General features: G+C 42.3%; 1 protein-coding gene and 1 non-coding gene across 3 annotated transcripts in view; one reads left to right on the top strand and one right to left on the bottom strand.

Annotated features, from left to right (window-relative positions):
• Dcaf12 (DDB1 and CUL4 associated factor 12) overlaps positions 1-11,843 on the bottom strand; it is a 38,599-nt gene extending 26,756 nt beyond the window's left edge. Inside the window, exons 1-2 of one of the 2 annotated variants that reach the window (XM_063226411.1) lie at positions 11,531-11,840; positions 10,254-10,508 (exon numbers count right to left, since the gene is read on the bottom strand). In XM_063226411.1, the coding sequence (XP_063082481.1) occupies positions 10,254-10,508; positions 11,531-11,608 (333 nt within the window). In that variant the 5' untranslated portion in view covers positions 11,609-11,840. Of the gene's footprint in view, positions 1-10,253; positions 10,509-11,530 lie in introns of both variants that reach the window. The other variant, XM_063226415.1, reaches the window with a different exon arrangement.
• Positions 2,712-2,813, top strand: LOC111757129 (small nucleolar RNA U13). Its single transcript, XR_002791508.1, has one exon. It is a non-coding gene; the product is annotated as a small nucleolar RNA U13 (small nucleolar RNA).
• Positions 11,844-12,115: the final 272 nt, after the last annotated feature.

Below are 12,115 nucleotides of genomic sequence, written 5' to 3'. Positions count from 1 at the left end.
TGGAGAAAGCTGGTTGATACAGGCCTGAGACTGTGGCTCTCTGAAATCAGACATGATCCAAAGTCCACTGAACTTTTGATTTGCAAACTCTCTTTCCAGTGTCTGGTGCAAGGAACTGCTCAGGACTTCAAAACAGATCCATGCTTGCAGAGCACAGCTATCAATGCTTTGCAGGAGGCAAGTAAGGTCTCCACTTAACATGTGTAACAATTGTGCCACAAGATATCCAACTAGCAGGCCCTATATGTGAAGAACATGCTTAATTCATTATGATGAAAAATATTTCATTCTCAAAAAAATTTTTTATTTTATGCCTGTTATTGGTAGTTCTGAATGTTAGCTATCTCCCCACTCCACCATGGGGTTAAAAAAGTTACCTAAGCACATGATTAGGGACAGATCAAGTATTGATCGTTCCATTTTGGTGTGTGTGTATGAAGTTTTAATACTAATACAGAGAAGCATGAATGCGAAACATTAAGGTAAGTCAAATGTTTCAGTGTAGTCAGGCAAAGTGGTGCACGCCTGTACCTCCAGCACTCAGAAGGCTGAGCCATGAGGATCACTGAGTTCAAGGCCAGTCTGGGAGTAGTGAGACCGTCTCAAAAATAAAACCAAAAAACAAAACAATAACATAAAGTTTCAGTGAACAAGTTTCAGCAATTCAATTTTTTTTTTTTAAGCAATTCAATTTTATAACAATTTTAAACTTGTTAAATTTTTTGGGCACTACTGGCATTTGGATTTTTTTTAAAAACAAGTACATTTCTTCTTCTTTTTTTTTTTTTTTGTCTTTTTTGAGACGGGGTCTTGCTATGCAGTTCAGGCTGGCCTTGAGCTCATTTTGTACCCCAGGCTTGTCTCAAACTCACAACAATCATCCCACCTCAGCCTCTGGAGTGCTGGGATTACACGCCCAGCAAAAAAACAAGTACATTTCTTATTCACAGCAAAACAAACACAAGGATATATACTATAGTACAAAATGAACAAGAATATTTAAGATATTCTCAAAATTTCAAAAAAACTTTATGCAGGGTCTAGACATCATGAGCAGTCTTCTGCCACTAGTTCTCTACCAATTGGGAGTATTTCACTGTAAACAATCTCAGAAGTACTTGTGTAATGCAAATTATGAGCCTCAGGAAGTTGAGAAAGGCAGACTGCATGTTTAAGACCAGCCTGGACAACCAAGCAAGCCCCTGTCCCAAAATAAACATACATAAACAGTCTGGGGATATAGTTTAGTGTTGAGTGCTTGTCTAAAATGCACAAGGGCCTTGGTCCAATTCTCAGTATTGCAAAAAAGGAGAAGTTGGAGGAAGAGAGAGGTTGGAGGAAGAGAAAACTGCTATTTCAGATAGGCATGTCCCTTTCTTTCTCTGGTCTGTTTTCCTAACTAGTAAAGGAGAACTAGAGCCAGGTGTGGTGGCAGATGCCTGTAATTACAGCACTTTGGCAGGTAATAGGATATGAAGTCTGAGCCCAGCCCAGCCCAGGCAATTTACTTATGGAGCAAGATCCTGTCTCCAAAAAAAAAAAAAAAAGGGCTGGGATATAGCTCAATGCAAAAGACCGAGTTCAAACCCCAGTGCCACACAAAAGCACAGGACACCAAACATGGTACCACATGCCTATAACACTAGCACTCAGGAGGCCAAGGAACTGCCATCAGTTTGAGGCAAGCCTCAATTTCACAGAGATGCTTGTCTCAAAAAACCATAAAGAAAAAAGGGAACTTGTGATCATTAGACCAGTGATTGGGACTGTATTACCTTTATATATCTTCTGGGTCTGTCTGAGACTTGATTTTATATTACTGTAACTCCTTGCTATGCCGAGGAGAAGAAATGCAATTACTTTTACAGATTTAATAAGTGCAGATACAAACCACAAAACTCTCCTACTAATCAAACACAGACATACTGTTCCAATTCTTCTCAGTTAAAAAACTATCCTATAAGCAGGTGATTTAGCTCAGCGGCTCAAGTGCTCACCCGTAAGTATGAGGTCATGAGTTTGATACCTGGTATTAAAAAAAAACTGTCCTATAACTGAACGTGGTAGTATTTGCCCGTATCCCACCTACTTGAGAGCCTGACACAGGAGGATCGCAAGTTTGCAGCCAACTTGGCAACTTAGCAAGATTCTATATCAAAACAAAAAATAGAATGGCTATAGCTCAGTGGCGAAGGGTCAATAAATCTCCATTAAAAAACAAAAGGAAAAGCCTGCCTTGGGCTGGGGATGTGGCTCAGTAATATAGCACTTGCCTAGTATCTTAAGGTCCTTGTTTCAAACCCCAACTATACAAAAACCATACAAAAAATACTGAATATCTTCACCTAACATTTTCATCTAACAACTGACTGGTGGCTTCTACAGATCCAAAGGCAAATTAATCCATTCAAGAGGAATCATCAGTTAGCCAGGCATAGTGATGCACTTATGTAATCCCAGCACTCAGGAAGCTGAGGCAGGAGGACCATTGCAAGTTCAAAACCAGCCTGGGCTACAAAGTGAATTCAAGGCTAGTCTGAACTACTTGTGAGACCCTGTCTCAAAAAGAAAAAAAAAAGAAAAAAAAAAAAAAAGAAGAAGAATCATCGGCTTAAGAAGCCAAATGCAGTTTACTGGATTGAACATAGCTTCTCAATTTGAGGTCAGTTTCTTTTATCTCCTAGAACAAGATATAAAGAAAGTGTGAATAGATCCTCAGGTTCATAAGTGTGATGATTGGGTGTTCATGCTCCATGCATGACATGTGCCTCTTTTGAACCTTGTTACGACCTCGGCACATTACCCATCTGATATGAAAAAAAAAAAAAAAAAAAGAAGAAAGTATGAATAAACTCATCCTTAAGGTACAAGCAGGAAAGAAACACTTATATACAAGAAAAACTCCTATTTGCCTAACCTCTCATCTTCCCCCAGTGCTAGGAATGGAACCATAGCCTTTGCACTAAGTTACATCTCCAGCCCTTAAATTTTTTTTTTTTCCTTTTGGTTTTGAGAAAGGGTCTCACTATGTATTCCAGGATTCCGTTTTTTGTTGTTGTTGTTTTTTTTTAATCTTTTTGAGACAGGGTTTCACTATGCTTTTCAGGCTGGACTTGAACACACTAAGCAGCCCAAATTGGCCTTGAACTCATAATGATCTCCTGACTCAATCTTCTGAGTGCTGGGATTACTAGCGTGTGCCACTACATCTAACTGCTGTTGCTTTTTTTTTTTTTGGTGGTGCTTGCAATTGAACCAAGTACCTTGCTTGCACGTGCTAATCACGTGCTCTGCCAATGACCTATACCCACAGTTCTTTAACCAGATCCACCTACAGATCCTATTCCAAGAGAAAACTGCTCATATACAAGCTTATAGAATAACCCTATTTCTGTGACTGCAATATCTATCAAAGACATAGATATGAAGAAAAAGCACAAGAATAGGTCAATATGTTCATCTTCTATTCACTGTCCAGTGTTGAAAACCTCAAACCGATTGTACCTGAAATAAAGGACTAAATCACTTAAAACCTGATCCATGAAATCACTTCAAATTCTGCAGTGGTTGTCAACTAGAGGAGTGTATATTTCAAATTCATAGACAGGTACTTGAGTGTATGTATTCACGTGTCTGATTGTTGCAGAATTTGGGAGTATGGGACAGGGCGGGTGAACACATCAGACATTTACAGAGCAGAAGTCAGGTATGTGATATATCCTGCAATGAGGCAAAGTCACAAACAGCAAAGAAACTAAACCTCCCCTAAAATCAACATCCTTGATTTTTGCTTTTTTTTTTTTGCAGAGTCTCACTATATAGACCAGGCTTATCCTGAACTTTAACCAATCCCCCTGACCAACCTCCCAAGGACTGGGACTATAGGCCTGCAGCACCACCACTCAGACAGCGTTCTTGTTGAGACAAGTTGCCTTTTTTATTGAAGTAGGGTCTTGCCATTACTGTAGTACAGGCTGAGCCTGAACTCATGGCAATCCCCTTGCCTCAGCGTTAGACACCATGCCTGGCCTTTTTTTGGGGTATGTGTATGTGCAATACTGGGGATTCAGTCAGCCCCTGTACATGGACCTACATCTCCAGGTTCCCCCTTTTTGGAGACAGGGTCTTGCTAAGTCACTACATTTCTCAAGCTGGACTTTACTTTTGCAATCCTACTGATTTCAGCCTCCACATTGCTAAGATTACAGGCATATGCCACCATATTCTTCCTATTTATTTTTGGTACAGGAACCAAACTTAGGACTTTGCACTTGCCATGCAGGTGCTGTGCCACTGAGCTATATCCTGGGCTCCCATTTATTTTATTTTTTTGAGACAGTGTCTCACTATGTATTCAGGCTGGCCTAGACTCACTACATAGCCCCGGCCAGGCTTGAACTCACAGTGATCCTCTTGCTTAGCCTCCCGAATGCTGGAATTGCACACATGCACCATCGTACCCAGGGTTCTATTTATTTTTTAATTTTAATTTTTTTTTAAAATTTGATTGTTGGGGATCAAACTCAGATCCTGGAGTATGGTAGACAAGCACTTACATCACCCTTTTCACTTTCAGACAATCTCTTATTCCCCAATTTGGCCTCAAACTTGTGATCTTCCCACCTCAGCCTCCCAAGTGGCTAGGATTACAGTTATGTGCTACCACACCCAACCAGGTGTCAGCTTTTAAAATGGCTAGCTAGGGGCTGGGGATTTAGCTCAGCGGCATAAGCGCCTGCCTTGCAAGCAGGCAGTTGTGAGTTCGATCTCCGGTACCAGTAAAAAGGAAAAAGACAAAAATAAATAAATAAATAAATAAATAAAAAATGGCTAGCTAGAAGGTTTCTAGTCTAAAAAAAATATAGATGGATCATTCAGTTAAAAATGCTGCTAACCTGTCATTACATGTGGAGAAATGAAAAAAATGTACATTTGGCTTGGCTCAAGAATTCTGCAAGTTTCTTGCTTTTTGTTTTTTGTTTTTTTTTGTACTGGATATCACTAAGTATTCCAACCTAGCCTTGAACTCACTATGTGGCCAAGGCTGTTTTCACACTTATGAAACTCATGGCAATCTTCCTGCCTCAGCCTTCTCGGTGCTAAGATTACAGGTATGTGCCACCGCCCCTTAGTTGTTTTTTTGTTTTAAATTTTTGAGACAAGAATCTTATGAAGTCACTAAAGCTGCCCAGGCTGGGCTTGAAACTGCAATCTTCCTGCTTAGCCTCTCGACATGTTGAGACTATAGGTAGCAGTACCATGCCTAGCTTAAAATCATTTTCTAAGAAGCTATATCCGTTTGGTACAATAAAATACCAAGATAAGGGGAACTGAGTAAAACTCCTACACATAATCACATTTTGCTTCCCTGCATATCGAGTAAGTTTCATTTTCTGCACTTAGGATTTCAGGAATCTGAATATGTAAACTCAGGGATATAAGGTAGCCAATTTTCTCAATCTTGGCACTTCACCGTTCTACCCGACCTCTGAATTTAGGCTTCCTCAAAATTTTTCCTCCTATCTCATGGCAAATGGTAGCCAACTGATTTATCTGCTTCACTATGATCCCCTAAGTCTATCTGTGAATTCAGCAGTGTTCTTCTGACCGTCATTTTGAGAGTCAGTGAAAAAGACAAAAGCACCCGTGATACCAGGCAGTTGGGTCTTATACTATCAGGTAGGCCTTGGTGTCCTTGTAAAAATACATAGGTTCACTAAACATCACCCTCAGACAAGGCCACTCTCCTGTCTCTTCTTTTGCTTTCTGCGATGAGGAAACTGAACCCAGATTTATGCAGGCTAGGCGAGTGCTCTACCACTGAGGTACACTCCAACCCCCACACCAAGCCACTCTATAATCATATCTAAGCAGAGACCAAAACAGGAACATTAACCCAGGTGTGTTGGTGCATGCCTGTAACCCTAACACCTGGGAGGCTGAGGCCATCCTGGGCTACACAGTGAGTTCTAGGCCAGCCTGAACTACACTGTGAAATTCTGCCTCAAAAAAACCAATCAACTAAACAAACAAACAAAGGCACATTTTCTAAAATGCAAAACACCAAGCATCCTCTTAACTAGGCTACGTCACTATCAATTAAGAGTTTTAACCTCCTTCTAGACAAGATTAAATACACAAATGGTGAATTTCTCTTCACCTCCTCATAGTGTCCTCCAGAGCAAACAGCCCTATTCCTCTCAGATTACCCCACTCCTGACACAAACCCCAGTCTTCTAGGTTCTAATACTCTTAGTATTTTTTGAGACAGGGACTCACTATGTAGCTCAAATTGGCCTTGAACTTGCTATGTAGACCAGACTGGCTTCAAACTCACTGTGATCCTCCTGCCTCAGCCTTCGAAGTGCTGGGATTACAGGCAGGTGCTACCATGCCCGGCACATGAGAATCAGTGGGGGTTTTTTTTGTCTTTTTTTCCTTTTTATTGGTACCGGGGATCGAACTCACGACTGCCTACTTGCAAGGCAGGCACTTATACCGCTGAACTAAATCCCCAGCCCTGAGAATCAGTTTTGACGAACTCTTCATCCTGTGGTGACATATAAATCTGAACATTTCTTTTTTAACCTCAACTTGTGAGAATGGAAAATCTGAACATTTCAATCACATCCAGAATCCGCCTCTAAGATGTCTTACATCTGTCTCCTACTCATCCCCTCCCTGCAACTTTCCAGATTCAGATCTTCATTACCTCTCGTGTCCATGACACTAGCCTCCTACAAATGTTCTTTTGCTCATTGAGCAATAAAAACCCTTGAGTTACTGTCCCCTGATCCCTCACAGTGTAAAAGTCAGCTACACTTTCAAGGCTTCCACAATCTGTGCCCTTCTAACTCTTTCAGAAGCTTGTCATAGTAGAATCTCATCATTCTTCACAAACGGTCCATACTTTTTACTAGACACACAAAATACCACTATTCCCATTTAATCCTAAGGCACAGACAAGGGAACATTTGCCAAATATCACAAAGCTCAGAGAAAAGCTTCCTTGCTTTGCTTCCCCAGCTAAGCAAAGAGAACTAACTACAAAAAGAAAACAACTTTTCCCCTAACCTCCAAACATTTTATGTCACCAGGATGCAGGAATACAGAGGTGGGTATTATGAGTAAGTCAGTAGGTTACAGTGGCATATACCTATAACCCTGGTACTCAGGAAGCTCAGACAGAACTGTGAATTTGAGGCCAGCTTGGGCAACACAGTGAGATGACATCTTAAAAAGAATGGAGTGAGGCGCTGGGGATATAATTTACTGAAAGAACCCTTGCCTGGCATACACCAGGCCTTTGATTCAATCTCTAGTACCACACACACACACACACACAAAGACGCTGACTTATGACATGTTTACCTTAATAAACTCAAATAGCAGGAAACTCTGATGATTAATTCAGATTATAATTCAGCAATGTTTGCTAGGCTAAACACCATGGGGCAAATATGGGAAACAGAATGAACCCTCCCAAACAGAAGACACTTCTTTCTACTCTAGCAACAACGACAGTTCTCTTAAACAATGAGTAGATAGGCTGAGTGACTGGGAAAAGGAAGTTTTGTGAAGGCTTACAACTACTTAGCTTTGAAAAGCTTCAATATAAGCCAAGCCACCTTCAACACAAGAAATGAAAGCTGGGAGTGGTGGCATACGCCTGTAACCCCAACACTCTGGGAGGCTGAGGTAAGAGGACCCAAGTTCAAGCTGTACAATTTTGCAAAGCTAAAACTGGGTGTAACAGTGCATGCCTATAATTCTAGCACTCAGGAAGCGAAGGCAGGAGTGCAGCTGTGAGTTGGAGGCCAGTCTGAACAAGACCTACATAGTGAGGTCTCGTCTCTAAAAACAATAAAAAAAGGCCAGTGATGTAGCTTGGTGCAGAGGCTCTGAGTTCAGTCCTCAGTACCACCAAAAATGAAAACAAAACAAAACCCCCCAATAAAACAAACAAAAAAAAAGGAAATGAAAACTTGGCCACAAACACCATGGTACTTCCTTCCTCAAAACTGAATTTTTTCCTATGTCCTTTATTAACAGACATTTCTCCTAGTACAATGGTTCCTCAGTAACTTGTTAATTATTTCTCAGAGGGGCCGCAAGTACCCAAAACTACATGTACCAAATTAAGTGTTTTGGCTGGAAAGGGTTGCAAGTCACAAGGAAATCAACACCAACAACTTCTAGCTTGTGTGTCAAGTACCAAATGCATCATAATGCATCAAGTAGTGTTAAGATTTCTCTTGATCTTAAAGCAACCTTCTTTCAGTTGATCGCAGTTGTGATTCAGACCAGGGTAAGTTAAAAATGCAGCACCTAAACCTAATCACTTCCCACCTTCTGGTCTTGTCACTTATCATTCCTCTGACATCTTCTTTGTACCCTTCTGTTCCAACCATTTGTACTATTTAACTCATTTATATCTTTGGCTACAATTATGTTAGACAGCATGTTGATTAAATTTTCACTTCACAGGGGGCTGGGGATCATAAGCATTTGCCTGGCAAGTGCAAGGTTGCGAGTTCCATCCCCGGTACCACCAAAACAAAAACAAAAATAAATTTTCACTTCATTATTTTTAACTGTCACTCTCTTAAAATTACTCCCTACTCTTGTACCACACTAAATTTTGCTCGCATCCTTTTCAGAAGGCTACTTTCCAAAGAGTAAATGTTTGCACCTAACATATACCAACTATATACCACTAGACACACATTTTCTGCCTTCTTTATAGGTAATGGTACATGTCCCATACATCTTTGGATTCTATTACACTAAAAAAAATTACAATTCAAAGCAAATTACAAGTGGGAAAAAAAAATTACAAGACAAGCATGGTGACTCACACCTGTAATCCCAACTACTTGGGAGGCTGAGGTAGGAAGATCACAAATTCAAGGCCAGTCTGAGCAACTTACTGAGATCCTGTCTCAAAATAAAAAAAATAAAAAGGGCTGGGGATGCAGCCCAGTGCAAGGTCTTGGATTCAATCTTTGGTGTCACCAAAAAAAAAAAAAAAAAAAAGACAGAAAGGCTTATTTCATCTTTAGTCAAATAGTAAACAGCTCATGTGTGTAGGCTGGCAGATGGAACTGACATTTTCACTATCATGAGTGCTGAATGATGATGCCCTTAGGACCATTACATGGTGGAGGTGGTGGTTTACTGGAAATTGAACTTAGGACCTTGTGAGAGCTGTGCCACTAAATTGGATCATTACTACCTAATCTTTTTTCTTTAAAATTGAGGTGGGTTCCTGAACAATGATATAGGAATCCAAGCAGCTAAACTGATACATTTGGAATTTAATTAACTGAGCTCAGAACCACTACAATACAGACTATCCCTCTTCAGGGTCCAAACAAGTGGCCCCAACTTGAAAGTTACAGAGATTTTAAAAGAAAGAATCAGAAAGACATCTTATTGGAAACAATTTAGCTTTCCTGTTGGAAACAATTTAATTTTCGGTTGACACCTGCATCCTGCTTCTTTTGTTGAGCAGGTTAATTTTTCTCCTGTAGATACAGCTCATTCTGCTTTTCTTATGGGATTTTCCATAATTTTCCATTTTCCTGGATCAAATACAGGGCACTAGTTAAATGCAGAGTTTAACATGGCATCAGTTATGCCAAGCTAAAACAAAACTGTCTTTAAAAAACAATATACAATGATGAAGTTAAGAAAATTCCAGGCTGTACATAGTGACACATGCCTGTAATCTCAGCACTCAGGAGGCTGAGGTAGGAGGATTGCCACAAATTTGAGGCCAACCAGGATGCACAGTGAGACCCTGTATCAAAAAAAAGAAAAAGAAAATTCCAACAAACAGAAGCAGCCCTAGCACACAGAGAAAATTAAGAGGATGAAAGCAACATACTCTTTTGAAGCCATCAGAAGATGCAGAATTGAAAAAAGAGGCACCAAAAGAGAAAAGAGGCCATCAACGGGAAGGAGGGGAAATTCTCTCCCAAAAGAAACAAGATGCTGCCAGACATGGTGGTACATACCAGTAATTCCAGCACTCAAGAGGCTGAAGCAGGAAGATCACCACAAATTTAAGGCAGCGTGGACTACGTAGAGAGGACTATGTCAACGGCTAACCTGACCTACACAGTGAGACCCTACCTTAAAAAAACAAAGAAAGAAATTGAAACAAGACGGAGAAATCGTGCAGAGAGAGGTTCTAGACCGCAGTACGTAAAGCTACATAGGACAAAGTTCTAAACCCCCTAGACACTTACTGTGTTGCACTTTGTTCCACACACCACTTGCCTATGATTCAACCACTGCGATGCAAATACTTTATTAAGGGTCCCAAGCTGAAACTCTCTTTCCTTCAGGAGACTGGGAAGCTGCTGTGCTGCGTAACCATGCAACACTCGACAGTAGTTGGTCTCATTCTGTAGTCTGACTTCCCGATTCTTCAGGTAATACACTAAGGATCTCTTCACTGTGGGGAGTCTTTTCTTTTTGTGAAGTGAATGATCCCAGGCAAACTGTTAAAAGCAATATTAGAAATCAGAGCTTTGGCTGAGTGAGAGACTATAGTGTATTATGGGGAAAAAAGCAAGAATTCATCCTGCAGGATTTACATACAACAAAAAAACAACACAATAAAAATCGCAATTCAGGAAGTCCTGTTGAACTCTTCCAGCATTGAAATGATGTTACTCCTAGTGAAACCCACACTGGGAACAGAAACAGAAAAGAATAGGACTAAAGGCTTACCAGATCTCTTAGGAGTGATGGATTCACATATTTATACCTTGATTGGGAAGGGGGTGAATGAGAGGCTTGTGGGTTCCATACCCACTTAGGCTGCCTCTTTCCCTCAGCCTGTATTGCCTGCAGAGCTTACAGGCTGTGGCCCTGGGTGCCAAACAGGGGTCTCAGCTCCTCCACGGATGTACCTATTAGTACTGTGATGCACTGTTCCTCTGTTATTTTGCCAGTTGTAGAATTCAAAAACTGATACACCAACAGGAGGCACAGGAAATCAGAGTCTGAATCAAGTCAAGGCCTTTCCCTCCAAAGGAGGTGGTAGGAATGACACTGATTGTTGTTTCTTCTTGGTGTCCAGATGCCAGAAGATCCAGCTGATGGCGTTGGGTAATTTACCTCAGGCGCCATCATCGCTGTGTCTTATTCTGCCCGGCTTCCCAGTGCCTTTGGGAGGCAGACTTCCCGCTCCCTCCAAGTAACTCCTGCCTCCCATTCCCCTCGACTCCGGCTTGCCTTTTCTCCAGAGCCAAGATTCTGGCTTTTCCTCCAGTCGTATCCCTGGCTGAAGGCTTCCGGGGGAAGGTCCCATTTCTGAGTTCCCCTTCTGAGTTTCCACCCTCCAGCCTATCTGCTCTGCAATGAACTCTTGAGGAACTAAAATTACTCCATAGGCCCGACTCCCGCTTTCATCCCGCCCCTGAAGACACTGGACCCTGATTCCTTCCCGGATCGGCGAACCCTAACCCCCACCTAGTGGCTCGGCGTCAGCACCAGGACCTGGCCTCTCAGCTCTCACCTGCTGACCCTGACCGTCGCTCCCAGTTCCTGGCGAGGCAGGCGCTTTCCGCTTCCTGCTAACTGCTTTCCGGGCCATAGTGGGCAGCGCCGCCGCGACCCCGCAGCCTCATGGGGCGCGGGAAGCGAGGGGTAGTAGGACAGCGGGTCATATACTGGGCCCGGGGCCGCGCGCTTCAATGCGCCCGGCCCGGAAAATGGCCCGTATCTGGGACAGCAGTAGGAAAAAGAGAAGCAGAGGGGAAGGAGGGAGAGAGAACCAGGAAGGGGACGAAAAAGGATAAGAGGAGACAGGAACAAGCTTTCCTACTACTGACTCCGGGAAGGACGGCGAGCGGCGTGAACCAAAACACCGCTGCCCACTCGGTCCGCGTGACGTCAGCGTTGCGCAGTCGCACTCCGTAGCGCGTCGCCCTGGAGACGAAGAAGGGAGCCACAGGGGCGGGATATCGGGCTCCAAAGAGAATTCGTGACTGTTGCTCAACCGCCCAACCTCCCTTCTTCCAACGATCCTTTGACGGCCGCTGATGTTGAACGATCTGGAGCAAAAAAGGAATTCTGGCGAGTGGCTGCGGACCCTGGACCC

This window comes from Cavia porcellus, unplaced genomic scaffold (assembly GCF_034190915.1).
Source record: "Cavia porcellus strain 051 isolate PalLab524CR breed Dunkin Hartley unplaced genomic scaffold, mCavPor4.1 scaffold_1, whole genome shotgun sequence".
Classification (NCBI taxonomy): domain Eukaryota; kingdom Metazoa; phylum Chordata; class Mammalia; order Rodentia; family Caviidae; genus Cavia; species Cavia porcellus.
This window is presented reverse-complemented; position numbering and strand designations above follow the sequence as displayed.